The 20048-nt window shown below is 53.1% G+C and overlaps 1 protein-coding gene across 1 annotated transcript in view; it reads right to left on the bottom strand.

The window, feature by feature from the left end:
* Nucleotides 1–20048, bottom strand: part of JPH3 (junctophilin 3) — a 54526-nt gene that overhangs the window by 22765 nt on the left and 11713 nt on the right. Inside the window, exon 2 of the mRNA XM_065641023.1 lies at nucleotides 14426–15203. Within this exon, the coding sequence (XP_065497095.1) occupies nucleotides 14426–15203 (778 nt within the window). The remainder of the gene's footprint in view (nucleotides 1–14425; nucleotides 15204–20048) is intronic.

Raw genomic sequence — 20048 nt, 5'->3', positions numbered from 1 at the left:
CCGGCTCTGTTTTGCACTTGCCAAGCAGCCGGCTTGGCTCAGGGGTGCGCAGGGACGCGTCGGGATGAACTTCAGCCTGGGAGGGGACGGCCGGACAAGGCGAAAAAAAGGAGCTTTTCAGTCCAACCAACCCATGTGCAAAACCCAGGCTTGCATGAGCGCGAGCCCCTCAACTGTGTTGAATCACCAGGAGTTATTTTATTCTCCCACTGGCACAGCGGAGAGCAGGACCCCTCCCTAATTGCACCAAGCCAAGATGCACCAAAAGCAAAAGTCCCCAAGTGATCGATGCTGGTAACTGAAACCCAGAGCCGAGGGGAGTGGGCGAGCGCCAATTCCAGGCTCTCCCGGGGCTATCCGATCGCTCCGCACCCCGCAGAGGCATCTCCCCCCTGCCAGAATGGGATCGATAACTGCAACCGGCACCGGGGAGGGATGAGAAGCTCTGGGGCAATATCTCAAACCCTGCTTGCAAGGAGGGGAGGCTCAGCTGGTCTTCACGCTCTCCTAGATGGGACAAATTGGGCCTGAATTATTAATAACCGCTGCAGACTGTCTGGCTTTTACCTCTGCGGGAGTATCTCTGATTTAGGGCAGAGCTGCAGCTCCTGTCCTGCCTCGCTTTGCCCCCGGCATCAGCTTCAGTTCAGCATCCTTCATCGGGCACAGCATCCCACATCCAGCACCTCTCTGGCCCCCAAAAAATGCTGCAATACCTGCAAGGGCCGGGGTAGGAGCAAACCAGGGCCAGGCTCTGTCTAGACGTTTCCTTCAGGGAGCGAGGAGATGGCACCAATTAACACCCTGTTTGTTAATTTTCCCGATCTGGCATTTATTGCCCTGATAAAACCCACTCTTAATTCCAGCTTGACTCTTTTCACGGCTCTCCTGACTTGGTTGTTATTGTGCTAGGCTTGCCTTGAGTGATTTGTGAAGGCAGTAATACAGTGCCGGTGCTCAGGGGGTGGAATATTAGACACACCAATTAGCTAGCTGTGCATAAATTCCCATTTACCTGCTTATCGCGAGCATATTTGCCTCGCCCGCTTCCTCTGGTCTGCTTTTTCCTTCCCCCCCCACATTGCTAGAATTTTTAATCAAGAAGAAAAAGCAGCTAATGTGACCTCTGACATGACGTAATGCAGCCAAAAACGGCTCTTTGAAGCCAGACAGAAAGCAGGTGCTGCGCATAGCAAAGAGAAAGCCTGGTTTCCCCTGCCCACTGCCAGGCTTCATGGCTCTGGACGGGGATTTTGGGGCGGGAGGATGGAGCATCCTTGCCTGAGCTCCGTGTGCCGGTGCTGGGAGCAATGAGCTGGGATGGCACGGGGCGGAGGGAATGGCTCCTGCTGGCTCTGGAAAAATTACTCTGAAAGTCACATTTCACGAGAAAAGTCCTGAATTTTAAAAAAAAAAAAAAAAGAGTCAAAGCCTTTAATCCTGAAAAAAAAACCTCGATGCGTTTGTTTGTTATTGCCCAAGGAAGCAAAAATACAGAGAAGCATGGGAAACGTTGTGGTCAAAAGGCCAAATCTGAGTTTCCCTGTGGTTATACGCTGGGAAATGTAACGTTACGGGGGCAATTGTTCCCAGGTGAGCTGGGGGACCTCGTGGAGAGCAGGTGCCCATGTCCCGGCTGGGGCACGGCACGTGCGGGCTCTCCGAAATTCGTGGAAACAGGAATGGAGCCAGTTTTCATTTAGCTCCTTGCTTCAGGCACTTGTGCCAGATTCTTTTCTACCTTTATATTTTTGTAGCCTACAAATGGGAGAGCAAATTCACCAAGGCGTCATTTGCCATTTTGCACTGAAATACCATTTTTTCATGTAAGTAAGTAAGAGAAAAAAAAGTATCCCAGGCTGTGCGCTCCTGCCCTGTGCCTCGCCTTTAAGTAGACAAAATGAGTTTTGCTGGAGAACTGAATTCACAACGTGCAATGGTGCAAAATCCCAGTGGTTTGTGGGACAAGGATGAGCCACAATCAAATGTCATGTCCCAAAATCCTGGGAGAAACATGGCCCAAACCTCAGCCCAGAGCAGGCAGCAAGTTGCACCGTGACATCTTGGATGCTCCCATCCCGGGACCCTGGGACCCATCCTTCCCAACAGAGAATGGTGGGAGCAGCCAAAAGGCCATCACACCGCAATGATCTCCATCCAGCATCCCAAATCAGTTGTGGCGCTGCTTGGATTTGTTTAATTTATTCCTGTTGCTGCTAAAGAAAAAATTCAGGCCCTGGCATGAGCAAATCAAACTCCATTAACTTCAAGGGGCTGGGCCAGGTGGAGTTGGTACCCAAAGGCACATCTTTCACTGCCAGCATCTCTTTGGCCAAGGGACATGCAGAATAAGCAGAGCCAGGCATACCCGTGCATCTCCCTCCCGGTGGGCTTCCTTCCTTTTAATTTTTTGCCCCCCGCCCCAGCAAGGACAAAGCTGATGGGGTCTTTTGCACCAGAGGTGATGCACAAGCTGCCCTGAGATGTTATTTACAGCTCGCAAGATGATTAACATCTGGAGAGGGAGTCTCGTCTCCTGCCATCTGTCACCTGTGATGAAGCTATGGAGGATGCAGGTGAGCGACGCGGCCAGGCAGGACCTGCCAGCCCAGGAGCTGTGCTTTGCCTTGGAAAAAGGACAGATTTGATGCCATCGTCCCCATCGCGGTCCCAGCCTGACCGACCAAAGGAGACAGGTTTGGCCTCACTCCAGACCTGTTTCCTGGCTCAAACACGGCAGAGATGGACAGTGATGTACCACAAACTGCCCCCAAACCAGACACAGAGGCAGCAAGAGCAAACTCCAGCTCCAGGGATGGAGTTTCCCCTTTTCTTATAAATTGATGAAGGCATGAGATAATTGCCGTGATGCTGGGAGTGTCATTAGCTGCTGGGAAGCTATGGGTGGTGATGCAAAACCTGTAGGAACCTGCTCGGAGCAGGGTTTGGGAAGAGTTAGCTTCAAGGAAGTGAAACGAGTGAGCAGAGGGGATGCTGCCTGCTTTCCAGATGTCTTGGGGCAGGTTTCCATGACTTTACTGGATAATTGTCATGTACATAGTGGAAAATGTACATAATGGACATGTGCAAAATGGGTATATACATAATGGAAATGGGAAACACTGACGTCCCCTTCTTCATGCTGTGCTCTCACAGAGCACCAGCAGACAGCCCTCCATGCAAACGTCCCAAAGGCACAACCACGCCATAAATACTCCCCTAACCCTGCGCAAAAATAGCGCATTACAAATGATCCTGCCACTTCCAGGCAGGAGGCAAAACAGGTTGGAAGAAATCACTAACAACCCTCGGAAAATTAAAAACAAAATAAGAAAAAGCCCAAGAAAAAAGCAAGCGAAGGCACCAAATCTCCAAGGAACCCGGGCAGTGCTGGATCATCCGCACGCTGCAGATCTATACTGTCTGTATTAAATGCAAAACCAGAACAGCAAAAAAGCCCTATATCAATGCCGCATTTGGGTGGAGATTTTTAAATGCACAACAGGCCAAGTTATAGCTCCCCGAGCAGCCATAACTCAGCCTGCCTGGACATGTGGAGCGTTGGGTTTGGCGGTACGTGCTGCTGACTCTAATGGCTTCAGGCTGCATCCCGCATTCCGCTCGCATCGCCCTGTCTCTGGGCAAGGCTGGCTCCAAAGGCGGCACCTCCGAGCCCTCGTGAGCCCATCCCTGCTCGCTACGCCAGGGAGATGCCAGGATTTTGGTGGGAGGCTTGGCCGTGGTGAGTGTAACGTTACGCATCCTCCTGGATTTATCGGGGAGAGGAGTTTAGAGATGTAGTCGGGATATGATCACCCCCAGTCCAGCCACAAATTTGGAGGAACCTTCATGGGATGGATGAAGGTGGTTAGAAAAAGCCCGGCTCAGCGTGGACACCAGGTGCCTCTTCCTGCCATGACCTGGTCAAAAGGTGGAGGATCTGGTGGACCATCAGCATCCCACCCTGACCTCCATCACTATCCCCAAAACAGCCCATTCCTCCCCGTTTTTCACACTGACCTCCTCGCTTGGCTGGTGCCACGCAAGGGATGAAGAGTGGGCTGGAAACCTCAAAGCCAAAGGTGCAAAATGCAGCACAGAGAGAGAAACTCAACCAGGCCATGGGCCAAGGGAGATGAAGGAGCCTCTGGTTTGCCTTATGGGAAGCCCTAAAATCCCTTTGAGGAGCTGTCGGCACAGCCTGGCCCTTTGGGAATAGTCAGGAACTTTTCCCTACAGCCAAGGGAAAAGTCCTCGGAATAAGAGAATTTGGGAAGTTCAAGTGTAAAACCCCAGGCAAGGGAGGCGATGACAGGCAAGCAAAACCGATCTGTTGGTTTAATTTCAGTTTCATTTTGATGCCTAAAAAACAAGTCAAATCAAATTCTGAAGCAAAACACAACAGAATCGCAAAGAAAAGTATCTTTCCCTTTCTTGACCCTTCACCCTGTTCAGGTTTTTGGCTGAAATTCTTTGGCAGTTTCACAAGTTTTGGTCACCTCAAGTAAAACAGACATTTGGCAAATGAACTTTCCAGGCATTTTTTTTTTTTCTGCTGTTGGAGCCACAAAAGCCCAGAAGACGCAGCACAATGTTGAGCTCATGGTTTTCCTTTCCCTCGGTGATGAGCTGACAGACAGGGACAATCCGTGACGTCCACACGCTGTTTTAACCAGCCAACACTCAACAGCAAAACCCACCCCAGTTCAGAGCAAACTGTAAAAAAAACCCCACCTCATCCAGAGTCAACAACAAACTCATTTAACTGAACTTAATATTTTAGTGCCAGCACAGCTTGGTCTGAGGCCAAGACGTGGAGCTGAAATGGCCTCAGGAGCGCTGGCGGATGCTCTCCAGCTGTCGGAGGAGACGTGGTTGATATCCAACCTCTCCCACCGAGACTTCTCCACCTCCAGCCCTGTGGGGACATGTGAGAGGGTTCTAAGGGATGGCTTAAAACAGGCCAGCCTTCTGAGCGATGGAAAAATGTATTTCTATTGCCAGGGCCATAAGAGATGCTCAGAAAGCAAATATCATGTCCATGTCTTGCTTCATGCAGCTGGGAAGAGGCTGATTCCCTACCTGGAGTGAGACATCGGTGATGGGCACCGTTCTGTGCACCTCTTGCCACATTCAGCCTCACCGGGATGGACCTGGTGACCACAGGGACCTTCTCTCTGCTCCAAGGGGTAACCAGCCCCAAAGCGGCTTGTCAGAGACAGCCACACATGGGACACGGCAATGTCACCTCCATCCCCACTGCCACGTCCAGCTCCCACGTCTGCACACTGGGAACCTCCAGGAATGATGAGAAAACGCCAACCCAGAGAGAAAATTCCAACTCAGAACAAAAATGATCCCCAAGGAAAACAGCCAGCACCCCTTAACCCTATTGCTTATAGCATCCTGGGGGATGACAACCTTCCTTGGCTGTGCCCCAAACCCAGGGTACCACCAACCCCTGGTGCAGCCAAGCCCTGTGCAGAGTTTGGCTGGACACAGACCTGCACGGAAATCTCAGCTGGAAACGGTACCCACCAAACCCGCCCTCCTAAAAGCAATATCAGACGCTAAAACGCCGCAGAAATCTGTTCAGTGCCAGGCTGCTGTCACTGGTCTCTGCAGCTCCGGTCCCCACGGGGAGGGATGGAGGGGACAGGAGTGTTCAGTGAAATTTCTCGTTGTGTGTGTGGGTTTCTCCTCCCTGTCACCTGGGTGTTTTTGAGCACCCAAGAGCCCAAAAGCCAGCCTGCATCCCCAAAAACCCCATTTCTCACCAGGCATCTGAAGATTAGGGGGTCAGGTGTGAGCTGCGGGGTCTGCAGTGGGTTTGCCTGCTCCTGCACCCAGCTTGGATCCTCAGCTGGTGGGTGCTGCTCATCTTGGTGCACCTTGAGCATCCCATGGGACCCCCCTGGTGGGATGCTGCCACTGGGGACCACTGGGGCAGCGAGTCCCCAAAAGCCAATGTGCCCCAAGGCTGGCAGACACCCCACATTTGTGGGTCTGTGCTGCCTCCAAGGCAAAGCCAGTGAAAATTTCCACGTAAGAAGCCAGCGACACAACAGGGGAAGAGACTCAAAACGCAGCTCTGCCAGGACAGAATTTGGGCTTTTAATTATTTATGCTTCACCTCCGTGCTGTGGTGATGAGACAGATCAGACAGAGACACAGCCAGATAACCGAGAGAAGGCTGCAGGCTGTTTCCCCAGAGAGGCCATTTATACGATTCGTACGATTCAGGTGAGCCCAGGGCTACCGACCCCCAAATCCTGCCCCACATGTCTCCCCTTGAACAAGCACCTTCTCAACAGCATCCCTGGCTCTAGCACCACACACAGAGTTGTTCTCATGCAGATCCCCAGGAGCGAAGGGTAGGGGAAGAGCTGCCACCTGCCACAGCTGTTCGAAGCTCCCCAGGGATTTTGTCACGTTGGATGGGGACTGGCTGTGGCCACCTGCCAGCAAGGTGGCTGTGGGACAGCCCCTGCGGCCGCTGCATCCAGTTTTGAGCCCACAAACTGATCTCTCCTCCATAAGGGAGTCTGACCCTAAAGAACTGCTGCTCAGGGTTCAGGATGGCATCACTGAGGCTCACAAAAGATGCTTCATGGTGGGGTGTCCACTGACCCAACCTTGCTTGGGTTCCCCATCTCCAACAGGTTTGCTTTGAGGATGGACACTAGACACCCTTTAATTGAGCAGAATTAATTCAGAAAATCTCTACGCCCTGGTCCCGTGCTCTCTTCTGCCCACCCAGCTCCCATCAGGGTGCACCCAGCCCGTGTCCCATGGGACGCTCCTGATGCTGAACTGGGAAAACCAACACTCCTCCCCTGCCATGTCCCTGGACGGTGACACACGGTGCTGGGATGGGGCGGACTCGGGCTGTGGTTGCAGCGAGGCTGTGCTGTCCCGGTCGGCAGCAAAGGGCTGCTGTTCACTGGTGAAAAGGGCTGGCAGAGATGGGATAAAATTGAAAAGAAGGTCTTGCTGGATGACAAGCTGAGCACCAGGCATAGCCACGTCACTGCTGCCATGGGATTTTAAGGTGCTCAGCACCCTGAAGAATTGGGACCTTTCTTAGTCACAACTTTAAAGGGATAATCGGTCGGATCCATGGGTTAAATCCTTCTGGGATTTTCAGGGGGGGAAATTTGCTTAGCAGAGTCTATGGCGAAATCCTTTAATTTCCTGGATTAGGAAGCCAGGACAATTTGTCATTTGTCCTGCATAGAAGAGGTGACAGAAACCTCGTTGCTCAAGGCTTTTCAAACCGACTTGCAAGAGCCCTGTGGGACTGGGACCCCCCCCCAGCGGTGACAGGCCCCCCAGCATCCCAATCGCTGGCTGTGGGGAGAAGCAATGCCCACAAACACCAGCAAGGAAAACAATATTTTTGCCCAGCTCTGCATTTTCATCTCTGTTCTCCGGCTTGTTCGGGTGGTGGGACACGGTGGCAGGGATGCTACGCTCAGCATCCCCCACTTCTAGCCCTTGGCCTTGGCTGTGGGTTTGGGTGTCACCCCACCAGGCTCCCAGCAGCCCGCGGAGGGTGAGGATGAGGATGAGGATGGAGGGAGCGACGGGGCGGCGAGCCAGCCCGCCTGCCAGGCAGCTGCTGCGGGAGGATCCCTCCCTTCCCTCCCAAAGATCGCTGAGAAAAGCAACGCTGCAGTTTCTGCTCGTTGAATAGGAAAAGCAGCAGAAAGGAAAATCAGGGGCTGGGGTTTTTTTTTGTTGCTGTTGGCTTTTTCTTTTTTTTTTTTTTTTTTCCCCATCTGATGAAGGGCTGCTCCACCCAAAAGCAAGCGCATGAGGAAGAGGCTTCACCGTCCTCTTCTTCAGCTCGTTCCCTCTTCCCTGTGCTGTGCAGGCAGTCAGGACAGGCAGGAGGTTATTTTGTTAGTGGGGGGAATCCAACACAGCTCAAGGGGGCTGCAATAATCCTGCACCATCTCCTGAGAAGGGCTGAATCCCCCTCCCAGCTCATGTCACTTCATCACGACCTGGCAATGTTGGCAATGATTAAATTAAAGCATGTTGCACACCTGGCTCACGGAGCCGGGGTGGTTTAGCTCATATTCGGCTCAGCGGAGAGGGAAGGTGATGGGAGCTGCCGAGTTGTGGCTGAAGGATGGGAGAGCAACGAAGGGAGAGGCGCCAGCGAAACCCACACTGAGCTGCTCTCCTAGGGGCTAAAAAAGGCCCCGCTGAGGTTTTTTCCAGTTGGATTACTCTGTAAAGCATCATTCCTATGAAAAGCACTTAATTTTCCCAGCGTCCCTCCGCCCCAGGCAGCAGGGTGGCAGGCGGGGACACGCAGAGCTGGCCCTGCGCAAGCGTGACGGCTCGTCCTGACTTTTGACACGGCCGCAAAAGGGCTTAACGCTGTTAAGTCCTGTCTGAGCAGGAAGTTATTAAACTGGCGTTGCGGGAGGACTTAAAGAGTCACGGTGCAGGCAGCAGGTCCCCAAGAGCAGCGGGAAGGACACGATGCTCCAGGATCCGCCATTCCTAGAATGTCCTGGACTAGAGGTGGAAATTGCTGTTGAGTCAGAGGCACCCGTGTCATCCCGGCTGACAGCAGCACGCGAACGGGAGGGACAACAGCTGGTCCTAATCTCCGCCGCCCGCGGGATCGCCTGACCCCCGTCCGCACACGGGAGGGCAGGGAGGTGGCAGAGGGGACCGTCACCACGCTCTGCTCGGCTCTGCCAGCGGCAAAGCCCGTCGGAGGCTGCCGGCCCCGGGCTTTGCTCCTCTCTGCGTTGCACAAGGGCTGTTTGGGAGGGAGGGAAGGCAGGGAGGAAAAAGAAAATGCTGATGTAAAGAGAATGACCTGCCACAGCTGATTTCAGCCTTCGAGTCACTTCCATCCATCCCCCGTGTGCTTTTCTGCCTGTTGCTCTGTCCTCCGCACCCCTCAAGGAAAGGATGGAGAAGGGATGGAGGGCTCACGCTCATAGAATCACAGAACAGTTTGGGTTGCAGGGCCCTTCCCAGCCCCCCCAGTGCCCCCCCTGCCATGAGCAGGGACATCTGCACCAGCTCAGGTTGCTCAGAGCCCCGTCCAGCCTGGCCTGGGATGTCTCCAGGGGTGGTTCATCCACCACCTCTCCGGGCAATCTGGGCCAGGCTCTCACCACCCTCAGGGGCAAAAAACTCCTTCCTCATATCCAGCCTGAGTCTTCCTCCTTTAGTTTAAAACCATCCCCCCTTGTCCTATATCACAACAGGCCCTAAAAGTCTGTCCCCATCTTTCTTATCGGTCCCTTTTAAGTCTGGGAAGGCCACACTAAGGTCTCCCTGGAGCTTCTCTTCTCCAGCTGAACCCCCCAACTCTCTCAGCCTGTCCTCCCAGCAGAGCTGGTCCAGCCTCGGGTCCTGGACCCAGACATGCCCAAAAAGGGGCTGGACCCAAACACGCTTGGTCTGAACCCTGAATTGTTTTGCTCAGCCCCATCCCCACAGCTGGTTCTGTCATGACCCATTTCGGCTTCAATCCGCTGCCACCTCGTCCCCATCATCCCAACCCGAGGAAGGGGACACGCACCAGTGTTCCCCATCACCCACGTCCCCCCGCATTGCCCCTCGCCATCCGCAGGGAAAGCCCCGAGGTGGGACTAGGATGACACTAATGCAGGACCCCCGCAGCCGCGGCATCCGAAAAGCCAGTGGAAACCGTAAATGAAATGCAGTCGAGTACAATCGCAAAGCTGCAGGCACAGGTCTGAGAGAGCATTAAGCAGCATTATCACGGCTCGGCGTACTGCCGGTAGTGACATTACCGCAACTTAAAATGTTTGGGATCGGAACTGCAGAACCTATTCTTTTCTGTTGGTTTTGCCTGGGCTGCACTTCCATTTTTTTTTTTTCTGAAGAAAATACCTGTTTGGCTCAAACAACCTTCTGCACTTTGCTGTTCAGCTCTCCAGGGCTTTTATTTGCGTTCCTGCTCCCCACGGTACGTCAAACGCGGACGGATGCTTCGCCCTCACTGCAGCATCCTGAAAGAGCATCCAGGCTGAGTCCAAACATTTTTCTTTACCCGTCCTTGCTGCCAGGTTGTCTTTATTTGCTTCCTTTTCTTTTTTCTCCAGTTTCCCTCTCTGAAGTCAAATGACACTGTGCTAATTCGTAGCCTGACTCCTCCTGAGAGTATTGAGCTTAATTATATTTTTCTCATCGTTGGTGAATGGCTCGGCTGTAATTATGCCTGGAAGTGCATTAGTTGCTTAGGACTAACCTGAGAACAGGATCCCCTCCGGGGTGCTCGGGCATCAGCTGCTGCAAGGAGCTGTTATTTAAGGTGCTGAACAACGGGACCTTGCGCTGGAGAGGAGCTGAGTGCTCACCAAATGTCACCCATCTCTGGGACTCACATCCCTAGCGCTGGTGACGTCCCTTCCTCTCACCAGTAATCCAGCCTCTAATTACAAAACCTTGAATTGTGGTAGCTGAAGGAAAGCCTGGAGAGAATCAGGCTCTGTCTGCTCTGCATTAAAACTGCCATCATCTGTCGCAGAGAGCCGGGGATGGTCCTCTCCAATGCTCCACGCGCATCTGGCCTCCATGGCCAGCATCTATGCTGAAAGCCAAGGGGTGAAGATGAGCTTTCTGACCCACCTCTCTTGCCTAGATATTATATTTTAGTTGACCAGGACACACCAGTGCCTATGGACAATTTGCCTTAGGTATCGATGTTATCGCTAATGGTGTCTGCGGTGCATCCTTCATTCTTCCAGGGCAGCAGCAGAAAGAGTGATGGCTCTTGGCTCATATGAGAGGGGAATAAAACACCCCAGAGCACAAAGAGGACACCCTGCACCTTCATTTTAAACGGACTGAAAAAGGGTTCCCTTCCTGGCTACCTCTGAAAACCAATATTTGATATCAACAGTAGTTCTTCAGATCTGACTCGTAGCCTTTCTCACCCATTGAATTTACACAAACTGTTTCAGCGAGTGGGAGATATAAGAGGAAAGCAAGTGTTATTTTGTTTTAATTGCATCAAAGAAAATTCAGGAGAATCATCTACCGAACCTAAAAAACTATTCCCTAAATGAGCTTACTTTTCTGTGTCACAGATAACATTGTACTCTGTTCAGACTAAAACAACTTTAAGAATCCAATTTACTTGTCTTCAGTACACTATGTTTTTAGCCTACTTTCCTCAGGAAATGGGGCTTACTTATGTGATTGTGCTGTTTATATATCTATATGCCATCACTCCCACACTAATAACTTTTGAACGTGTTGGCCAATTCCAACCAAATCTGACAGAGAGGTAGAGTTTTCAAAAATACTGAATTCTCACAAATTTAATGAAATACGTGGGTGGGCGCATATTTTCCCCCACCAAGGGAAAGGCTGCAGAGTGAACTCAGCCATATTATCAGACAGAAGAGAATACACACACACACATACACAGACACACACCGGTGCTGCTCTAAACCCGCGGGTGCTGGTAAGCCAGAGCTCACATCAGTTTTAGACAGGGCATATCACACCCCTGAGCCCCCAAACCACCAAAACGAGCATCAGGATCCTCCTCCAATGCACCCACTGCCTATTTTGTGCATTTCTTCCCGTTTAGACGATACAATTTTGTTTGTGGACGCTGCAGGGGCGTGTTTATTCATTTAGAAGCTTTAAAATTAATCGGACTAATTATATGAAAGCCTTTCTAGCTGCTTCTAGGTTTGTAAAACCTTGCTGTGTTTTGGTTCAGCATGCTGAGGAGAGACTGTCGGTGCAAAATACCCTTGCAAAGGGGAAGAGCTTGAGCTGAAGGAGCATGGGTTTCACACAAAGCATGTCTCCTCACTTGCATTTCGAGCTCCTTGGACCTCTCCTGCATGCAGCTGAATCACAAACCTGAGACACCCTCCAAGACCTTGGGGCCGAGCCTACACGCCCGCCTAATCCCACCTGCCCTGTGTCTCCAGCAAAGCCTAAAACCCAGGATCCTGCCCGGCCATAACCGAATGGTTTGGCTTGTCGTTGATAGATTTTGGGGTCTCAGCATGAACATCAACACAGGCAGTGAAAATTCCCGGGACGGATGTCATCGGCAGTGCGTAACCCAGCGTTAATGCACCGCGCATCACGTCGGAGCCTGTCCGTCCCCAGCTCCCGCAGCGAGAGACGGGCTGTGCAGATCAATAAAGGGCTTTTCAACACACCAGCAGCCCTCGTGCACCGCAGGCGATGGCTGTGCCACAAAAAGAGCAAAACCCTGGCTTCCCAGCGCTGGTTTTCTTCTACATGTGTCTACTCAGGAACAGACTAGTTAAGACCGAGCAGAAACGGTGGAGGGAGCTGGGAGGTGGGATGGAGATGTCAGGTTGCTCGCGGAGCGTTTTCTGGTGGGACCAGGTTCAGTCTCTGACAGATTATCCTCAAAGCACTGCGCTCCCACTTCTTCATTTCTTTGCATCTTCACCCATGGTTAAAGGGGTCCCCTGGCTGGTCCCCACATCCCACAGCTTTTCTCCTCCTCCGTGCACACGCACGGCCGCAGGCTCCATCCTCCCTCCCAGCACCGCTGCTGCGCTCCCGCAGAGCTCAGGACCACGGTACCCAGCTTTCCTATCCAACTTGATTATTTCCTTCTCCTCTCTCATAATTAGAAGGTGGAACGCTATATGCCAAGAGCTCATTAAAGTATTTCCAACATGAGGGGGGTATTTCTCTTCCAACTCTTGCTCTCATGGATTTCTAGGACCATCACAGCCTGGGGATGAAGGATGCTCAGATGCTCAAACCCGGCATCCCATGGCAGACTAGAGCTCCACATTTCCAGGGCTCAGGCCCTTATATCAAGGCATTCACATCCCCCGATCACAGGGAAAGATCTGTTTTTTCTGCTGCTCTGCAGTCTGTTTCCTACCTGGCAATCTAGTGGGATTTTCTTTTTTTTTTTTTCCGAAGCTTTGACAACAATTTGGTACAACATCAGCTCGAAAACATCATCAAGCCCAAATATGCTCCCAAAGCAGGCCTGGGAGTCTCATTCACATTGCAGATAAGTCATCGGCAGACATGCTGATAAAGATTTCAAGTGTGACTCTGCATACAAATCATCCAGACCCAACAATTAATCCAGCACAGGAGACTGGGGAGGTACCTGGGTTTTTCCCCTAACCCCAGCCCTTTTTCCCCAGCATGGCTGCTATGTGTGGTGCTCGCTCAGAAACCAGAAAGCAATGACCATGCTGTAATAAACCACCCCCAAAAAGTGATACAAAGGGCCCTGAATTTGGCAGAGGAGCTCCCCTCTTGCCTGGGCACTCGCTAAAAGTCACCAAGCTCCAAGGTGCTCATGTTGCCCCTGCTTTGAGCTGGCAGTTGGACCCTATTTCTACCCAAATTGGACATGAACCGTTTTTGCCCCCCTCTTGTTGGTTTTCAGCCGGATCAGGGTCCTGCTCTGAACCACTGAGCAGTTCCATGGTGGCTCCAGCTGGCCCAGGGAGCAGGGGCTTCCTGGGGCTCGTAGGGATTATTTGGGCAGCCAGATCTGCTGCTTTCTAGCAGAGCCTCAGGCAGGGCAAACCCACCCCAAGCATCAGCTGCAGCCAGGGATTTGACTGCTTTTCCACTCCAAACCTCTTTTGGGAACAGAAATAGCTGGGAATCCTCCTAACCCTGGGATGGTTTCTCTTGGATATAAGTCAGAGGATACAGGGAAAGAGCATCTCAGGAGCTCTTCTGCTAAAGGTATCATCCTGCATATTAAAAAGGCTAAGGAGAAACGGGGTAAATAAGCCAATATACCCTAAATGACAGCTAGCACCAGCCTACGAGCCCCACGCAGTGACCTACAAGTGCAGTCCCACCACAGTGCCGCTACCCCTTGCAAAGGCTGCAGTGAACGCTGGGTCACCCGGCATGGCCTCTCCAGATGGTTCGGGAAGGTCACAGAATCATAGAGTCACTTTGGTTGGAAAAGATCCTCAAGATCATCAAGTCCAACTGCTAACCCAACACTGTCATCCACAGCTCACTTGAAGTTAGCAGAGGGACAATTTAGTTTGGATCCACCCCATTTTGAACGACACCCATGATGCTTGGGCAAGCCCAGCTGCTTGGCTTTCCAGGATGCTGCCTGCTCCTTCTTCAGGGTCCACAGAACCACAGAACAGTTTGGGTTGGAAGGGACCTACAAAGCTCATCTAGTCCAACCATCTTGCAATGAACAGGGACATCTTCACCCAGATCAGGTTGTCCACATTACACTGACCACTGCCTGTGCCAACAGATGCCCATCGCAACACCTGCCCAGCTCCAGTACCTTCCTTAAAATACCCCCCGGAGCACCTACTACTGCGAAAAGTCTCATCCCACTTCTCCCATCAAACTGCAACCATTGGGACAGGGCCCTTGCTGAGACGCCACGTTGGGACAAGGACCACCCTACCTGGACGCCGCGATCTCCGCTTTCTGCTTGGCGATGGTGGCTGCCCGCTCGGCCGCCTCCATGGCCCGATCCACCTTCTCGCGGATCTTGCTGGCCCGCAGCGGGATGAGGTTCTTCCTCTTGCCGCTGACCAGGACGTTCTGCTTGTACTTGCCCTCCTCCTTGGTGCCGTCGGGGAAGGTCATGCAGCCGTAGCCGTGGCGCTTGTTGTTGGCCCATTCTCCCTCGTACTTCAGCCCATCCGAGCGCTGGCTCACCCCGAAGCCCGACCGCTTGTCGTTCTTCCACTCGCCGACGTAGATCTCGGTGGTGGTGGCATCGATGTCGTCTTCGATGACGGAGAGCTCGGCTTCGCCCTCGCCCAGGCTGATGGTAGAGTTGATGTCGCTGGCGGTGGAGCTGACCGTGCTCATCCCGGCTTCGCTCCGGAATGAGCTCTGCTTGCTCCGCTGGCTGGCCAAGGAGCTCTTCGACTCGGACTTACGGAGCTTGAGCCCGCTCAGCAGCGACCGTCGGAAGATGCCCTTCTTCTTGCTCTTGAGGATCTCGGCATCGCTGTGGGCCATGAGGACGAAGCCACCGCGGGAGACGGCGGGGCTGCCGGCCACCGCCGGAGAGGAGTCGGGGTGCAGCGCCGTGCCGTTGGTGTGCTCGCTGCGCAGGGAGTTGATGGACGTCCTCAGGGGTGACCTGATAACCGCAGCCATGCCGTAGGGAACGCTCTGCCGGACGCCGTAACCCTGGCGCATCCCTCCGACCCACTGGCCCTGGTATGTCCCTGGGAAGAGGAGACAAAAAGCAAAGAGGGGTTTCATGGCACGGCGTCCTGCCGACGGCTAACAGCATCAAACCCCTCTGCGAGCCCTTCGCAAAGCGCAGCTCTGGATGCCAGTCCCACCCCCGTGACAAAGACTGTAATGTCATGTTCTGGGAAGAGAAAACAACATTTCGGTGAGACTGCAGGTGTGCGCTCCAGCTGCAGCGTGCAAATATTAGAAACCAGCCAAGGCGCCAGCGCATAGGGAGCGATGCTTCCAAGAATTGCCCCGTGGAGCAACCCCTAATTTGCAAGGGAAGGGAGCAGGGGAGGGGTAGGGGAATCGTTATCCAGGAGCAGACTCAGGTCCCACCCGCGCTGCCAGCAGTGATCAAAGCGGATGGTATATCACAATGCATTTATTTATATACATAGTGCCTTTCATCCGGCACGCAGCGGAAGGGAGGGGCTCTACAGAAATAAAGGCCTCACGGGGAGAGATCTGCTTGGTTATTGTCCTCGGAAACATGCCCCTGTTTGAACTCCTACATTTGCGTGAGCACTTACTGGAGTTGCTTAACTGGTTGTTAGTGGGATGAAACGCACACAGGACCTTGTCACGGGACTGGGAACAGAGGCACAAGGATCCCATCCATTATCCCACCCACAACCAGAGCACACCGCCTGCGCTGTGCACCGCAACACGCGGTGGTAATCTGCCCGGGGTTTATAATCCCTTCCCCTCCGCAGCTCGGCCATTGGCATGCTTTCACATTTTATCCCAGCCGGTTGAACCACAGGGCTTGTTTTTATTCTTAGATCAGCTTAATCTTTTCTGGACTAGCTCAAGATGCAGTGATTCACTGCCCACCTAAGCTCACGGGGTGGATTGATGAGCCCAAGGACGGCTCCTCACCGGGCACTGGTGCTACTGCGATGCTGCAGCCGGTCCCAGCCGGGGCTGCTGCCTCCATCCCCGGCCAGCGATGCAAAGAGCAGGGTCCTGCACCGGGACGGGCGCAGGCACCACCTCGCGGCATCGGGACCTCCCTTTGTGCCGGCCAAAGGAGTCTTAAAATAGACTTGCTGAAATAGTGAACCCTGTGGGAATCCAACCGAAACAGCCCTGGTGACAACCCCCAGCTCGGTCTGGTAGAGGTTTTCTAGCCCTTCTCTGCACAAGGTGCTTTTTGGCCTTAGCAATCAGGCTGCAATATGTAGACATGAGTGACCCATCAGGTGCACCTGAGCCAGCTCTCTTGGCTGCAAAAATATTGTCCCCTGAGAACTATTTGCTTTGTTGCAAGGTTTTCTGTCTCAATATTTTCTGACAGCCCACCAAAAAGGATTATTAAAACAGGCTGTTCTGGCCATCCTCATCCCAGATAAACCCTACTCTGGCTGCAAGGAGCAATCCCAACCCTACAGCTACACATCCTTTAGCTCCATTTCATTCCTCAGCCCGACCCTACTCCCAGGAACCCCTCAGAGGTTTCCACCGCCCAGTCCCTGGGGCTCAGCGGTAGCTCTGGAGACAGGAACGTGCTGGAACAGCTCACACTGAGCATGGGAGCTGCTTACGGAGAGCATGAAACCAGCACCCAGGCACATTTTGGCATGCATTTTCAAGTGCATCAGCTGTGTTACCTTGTCTTGCACAAACCCCCTGGGGTTTGGGCATCCTTCCTGGTGCTCCGATGCAAGCAACCCCCCAGGTGCTACACTATCTGGGTGACAGCCTTCTGCACCCAAAAAAAATACTAGGGGACCCCACGAAGACTGCCTTGGAGAAGGGACACGGAGAGGCAGGGCCGGGCAGGAAGGATTTACCAAGGGTTTATAGGATTAGCAGCAGGGAGGGAGGCAGAGCTCTGGGATTACGGCGAGCACCAGCGGGGCAGGGCGAGGAGGCGATGGCGGTGCTGGCAGGGAGGAAGATGAGGGACAGCCAGTAAGACGGCTGGCAAACAGCTCAGAGGAGATGTCAGACGTCCTCTGGTTGAGTTTGAACAGTGAGCTTGGCTTGCTGTGGTTCAGCCCACTTTGGTGTCCCCAAGAAGCGACGCCGTGCACCCATGGCTCTTCCCATGCCCAGCGGCACCTGTAACCATGTCTGTGGCAGGGGAAAGCCCCCCAAACCACCTGTCCATCTCCTACAGACCTGGCACCATCTCGCTCCCCTTTCTGGTGCCTTCCCGGAACATCTCAGCAGGACAAACTACCGGGGGTGGTGGGCAGCAGCTGGGTGAGAGAGGTTCCTCAGAGCACCCCTGCAATGCAGCCCCCAGGTGCCTTGGGGTGTCCTTGCACCAGGCTCAGCCTCCTCTTTCCCCTAGAGATGGATTCAATGGGTTTCAGGAAAAGACCATAGAATTTTTATTGGAAAAGAGCTTTAAGACCATCAAGTCCAACCATTAACCCAACAGTGCCAAGTTCACCTCTAAACCACGTCTCTAAGCACCACATCTCCAAGTCTCTTCAACCCCTCCAGGGAAGGTGACTCTAGCACCTCCCTGGGCAGCCTGTTCCAATGTCCGACCACCCTCTTCGTCAAGAAATTTTCCTAATATCCAACCTAAACCTCCGGAGGCACAACTTGAGGCCATTTCCTCTCATCCTACCACTTGTTACTTGGGAGAAGAGACCAACACCCTCCATGCTACAACCTCCTTTTAGGTAGATGTAGAGAGCAATAAGATGCCAGCGTGGGCAAAGGGAAAAGGAGAAAATTCCCTGCACGAGATCTGTCAGAACCAGCCCTGCCCAAGTCCTGGGCTCCCTTCCCTTGGCTGAATCACTTGACTCAGTCCCTGGCCCCGGGGCAGGTCCCTTGACCTACCCATCTCCTGGCAAATCTGCAGCTGAAAAAAATAAGCACGGATTAAACCGAAGCACCATAAAGCAAGCGCAGCCCTTTGCTGAAACCCAGAAGCAGGGAGCGGAACGAGCAGCCGAGCCAGCGCGTCTCAGCTGGAGCAGAGGCAGCAAATTGGGCACAGCAGGTTCCAGCTGCAGCCCATGCGTATCTCCAGCAAGGCAGAGGTGCCCGACAAGCTGTCATCTTCACACGGCCTCAGAACCTACTCCAAGAACTGCACGGCTGCCCGGAGCAATCACTGCATCTCCTTGGCAAGGCTGGTTTTTCGAAGCAGAGGATGCAAGGACATGAGGAGCCGTCCCATCCTGCTGTTCCCTCCCAGCACTGGAGAGCAAAACCCAAACCCCAGCTCCACTTTCATGGGTGTCATTGCTCTCCTGCTTGCTTCCCTGCCCCTGGGGACTGTCTAGGAGGGGACAGTCACCTCCTCGATGGCCAGCAAGACATCTGGCCACCTTCATGGCCACCAGCAGATAAAGCGCTTCCTTCTGAGGAGCTGACTTCACCCGTCCTCCCTCACCCCAACAGCACTCCTTCCTCCATCTGACTTCATTACCTTTTAAACCCCTAAATATCCCAGGATTTGGCTGTGAATACTGGAAGGTCTCAGAGCCATCTGATCTGCATTGCTAAGCACTGTCACCTCCTCCTCTTGCACTGCTCAGCTTAACCTCTGCCCCTTCACATTTGCAGATATACACACAAAGCTTAATCTCACAAGGAGCCGAGAGACTCTTCCTCCCTGCAGAGGAAACAGGATTTTATGATTTTCCACTTTCCGTGCCAGGATGGACAGGCTACAGCTATTTCAGAGCTGAAAAGGGAGCGGTCGATGGGAAACCCATGCAGGGGGGAACATAGTATGGGGCTGGGGGTAACAGGACAAGCACGTCTGATGCAAAACATCCCCAGATTGATCTGCTGAGATGCTGAACAGAGGTTCTTGAGGACTTCAGTGCAAATGCAGAGAGCTGAGCAGCTCCCAGGGTCGGGGCAGAAGAGCAGATGCCCTTTGTTACTGTGTGCACGAGGGGAAGATGCCTCCATTGGGATGGGAAGTGGGGAACAAGCCAACGCTGCTGCAACCCTGGCCACAAAGTGATTACATTGCCCAAGCCGGGGCACTACGGAAAAGAGGCAAAGCCACCATCACAGAGTCACAGAATGCCAGGGATTGGAAGGGACCTTGAAAGCTCCTCCAGTGCAATCCCCCCACCGGAGCAGGAACACCCAGCTGAGGTTACACAGGAAGGTGTCCAGGCGGGTTGGAATGTCTGCAGAGAAGGAGACTCCACAACCTCCCTGGGCAGCCTGGGCCAGTGTTCCATGATGGAGGAGAATCGCTGAGGAGGAAAATGTGCCAGCCACTTTCCCAGCCATGCAGGTCACTCTTATGGATGCCACCAAGACGCCACAAATATCCGTCCCCTCCCTGTGTGACCCTTTTGCACCGGGAAAGAAGAACAAAGAGCAGCCAAGAAAGCCTCGGACAGAGAAAGTCCTCCTGAGCTCGGTATTTTGTGACTTACTATGGTCATACAACTAAAGCAGCAGCCACTTCTGCCCTGTAGCCCTTCCTTTACTATCAATGTTTGCAAAATGCTTCCTGAAGCATTAATTGCATGTGATTAATGGAGTGGTTGCATCGAGGAAAACGCAGCATCCATTACGTGGCCAGGGCAGCATCATGCAGGCGGCTGCAGGCAGGACCGGGCTTGGAGGGAGGTCGTGGACAGGAGCAGATGAACAACAAGAGAGCACTGGACAGCTGGGCAAAGAAATCTCAGCCACCAATACCACCCTGCTGAAAAAAGGGCCTGATCCTGCCCTGGGAATGGCAATTTCACCTTTCATCATAATGGCAGCAAAATCAGAGCCCGAGGGAATAAGCAGGTTGTGCTAGTTTTACTCTGGTGAAGATTTCTTGTCTCCTGGTGTAATCACTCCAGCGGGATTTGGCCAAGATCAAGGTGATGCCAAGAAGGGCG

Source organism: Caloenas nicobarica, chromosome 9 (assembly GCF_036013445.1).
Source record: "Caloenas nicobarica isolate bCalNic1 chromosome 9, bCalNic1.hap1, whole genome shotgun sequence".
Classification (NCBI taxonomy): Eukaryota; Metazoa; Chordata; class Aves; order Columbiformes; family Columbidae; genus Caloenas; species Caloenas nicobarica.
The sequence above is the reverse complement of the archived record's forward strand: the minus strand, read 5'-3'. Positions and strand labels throughout refer to the sequence as shown.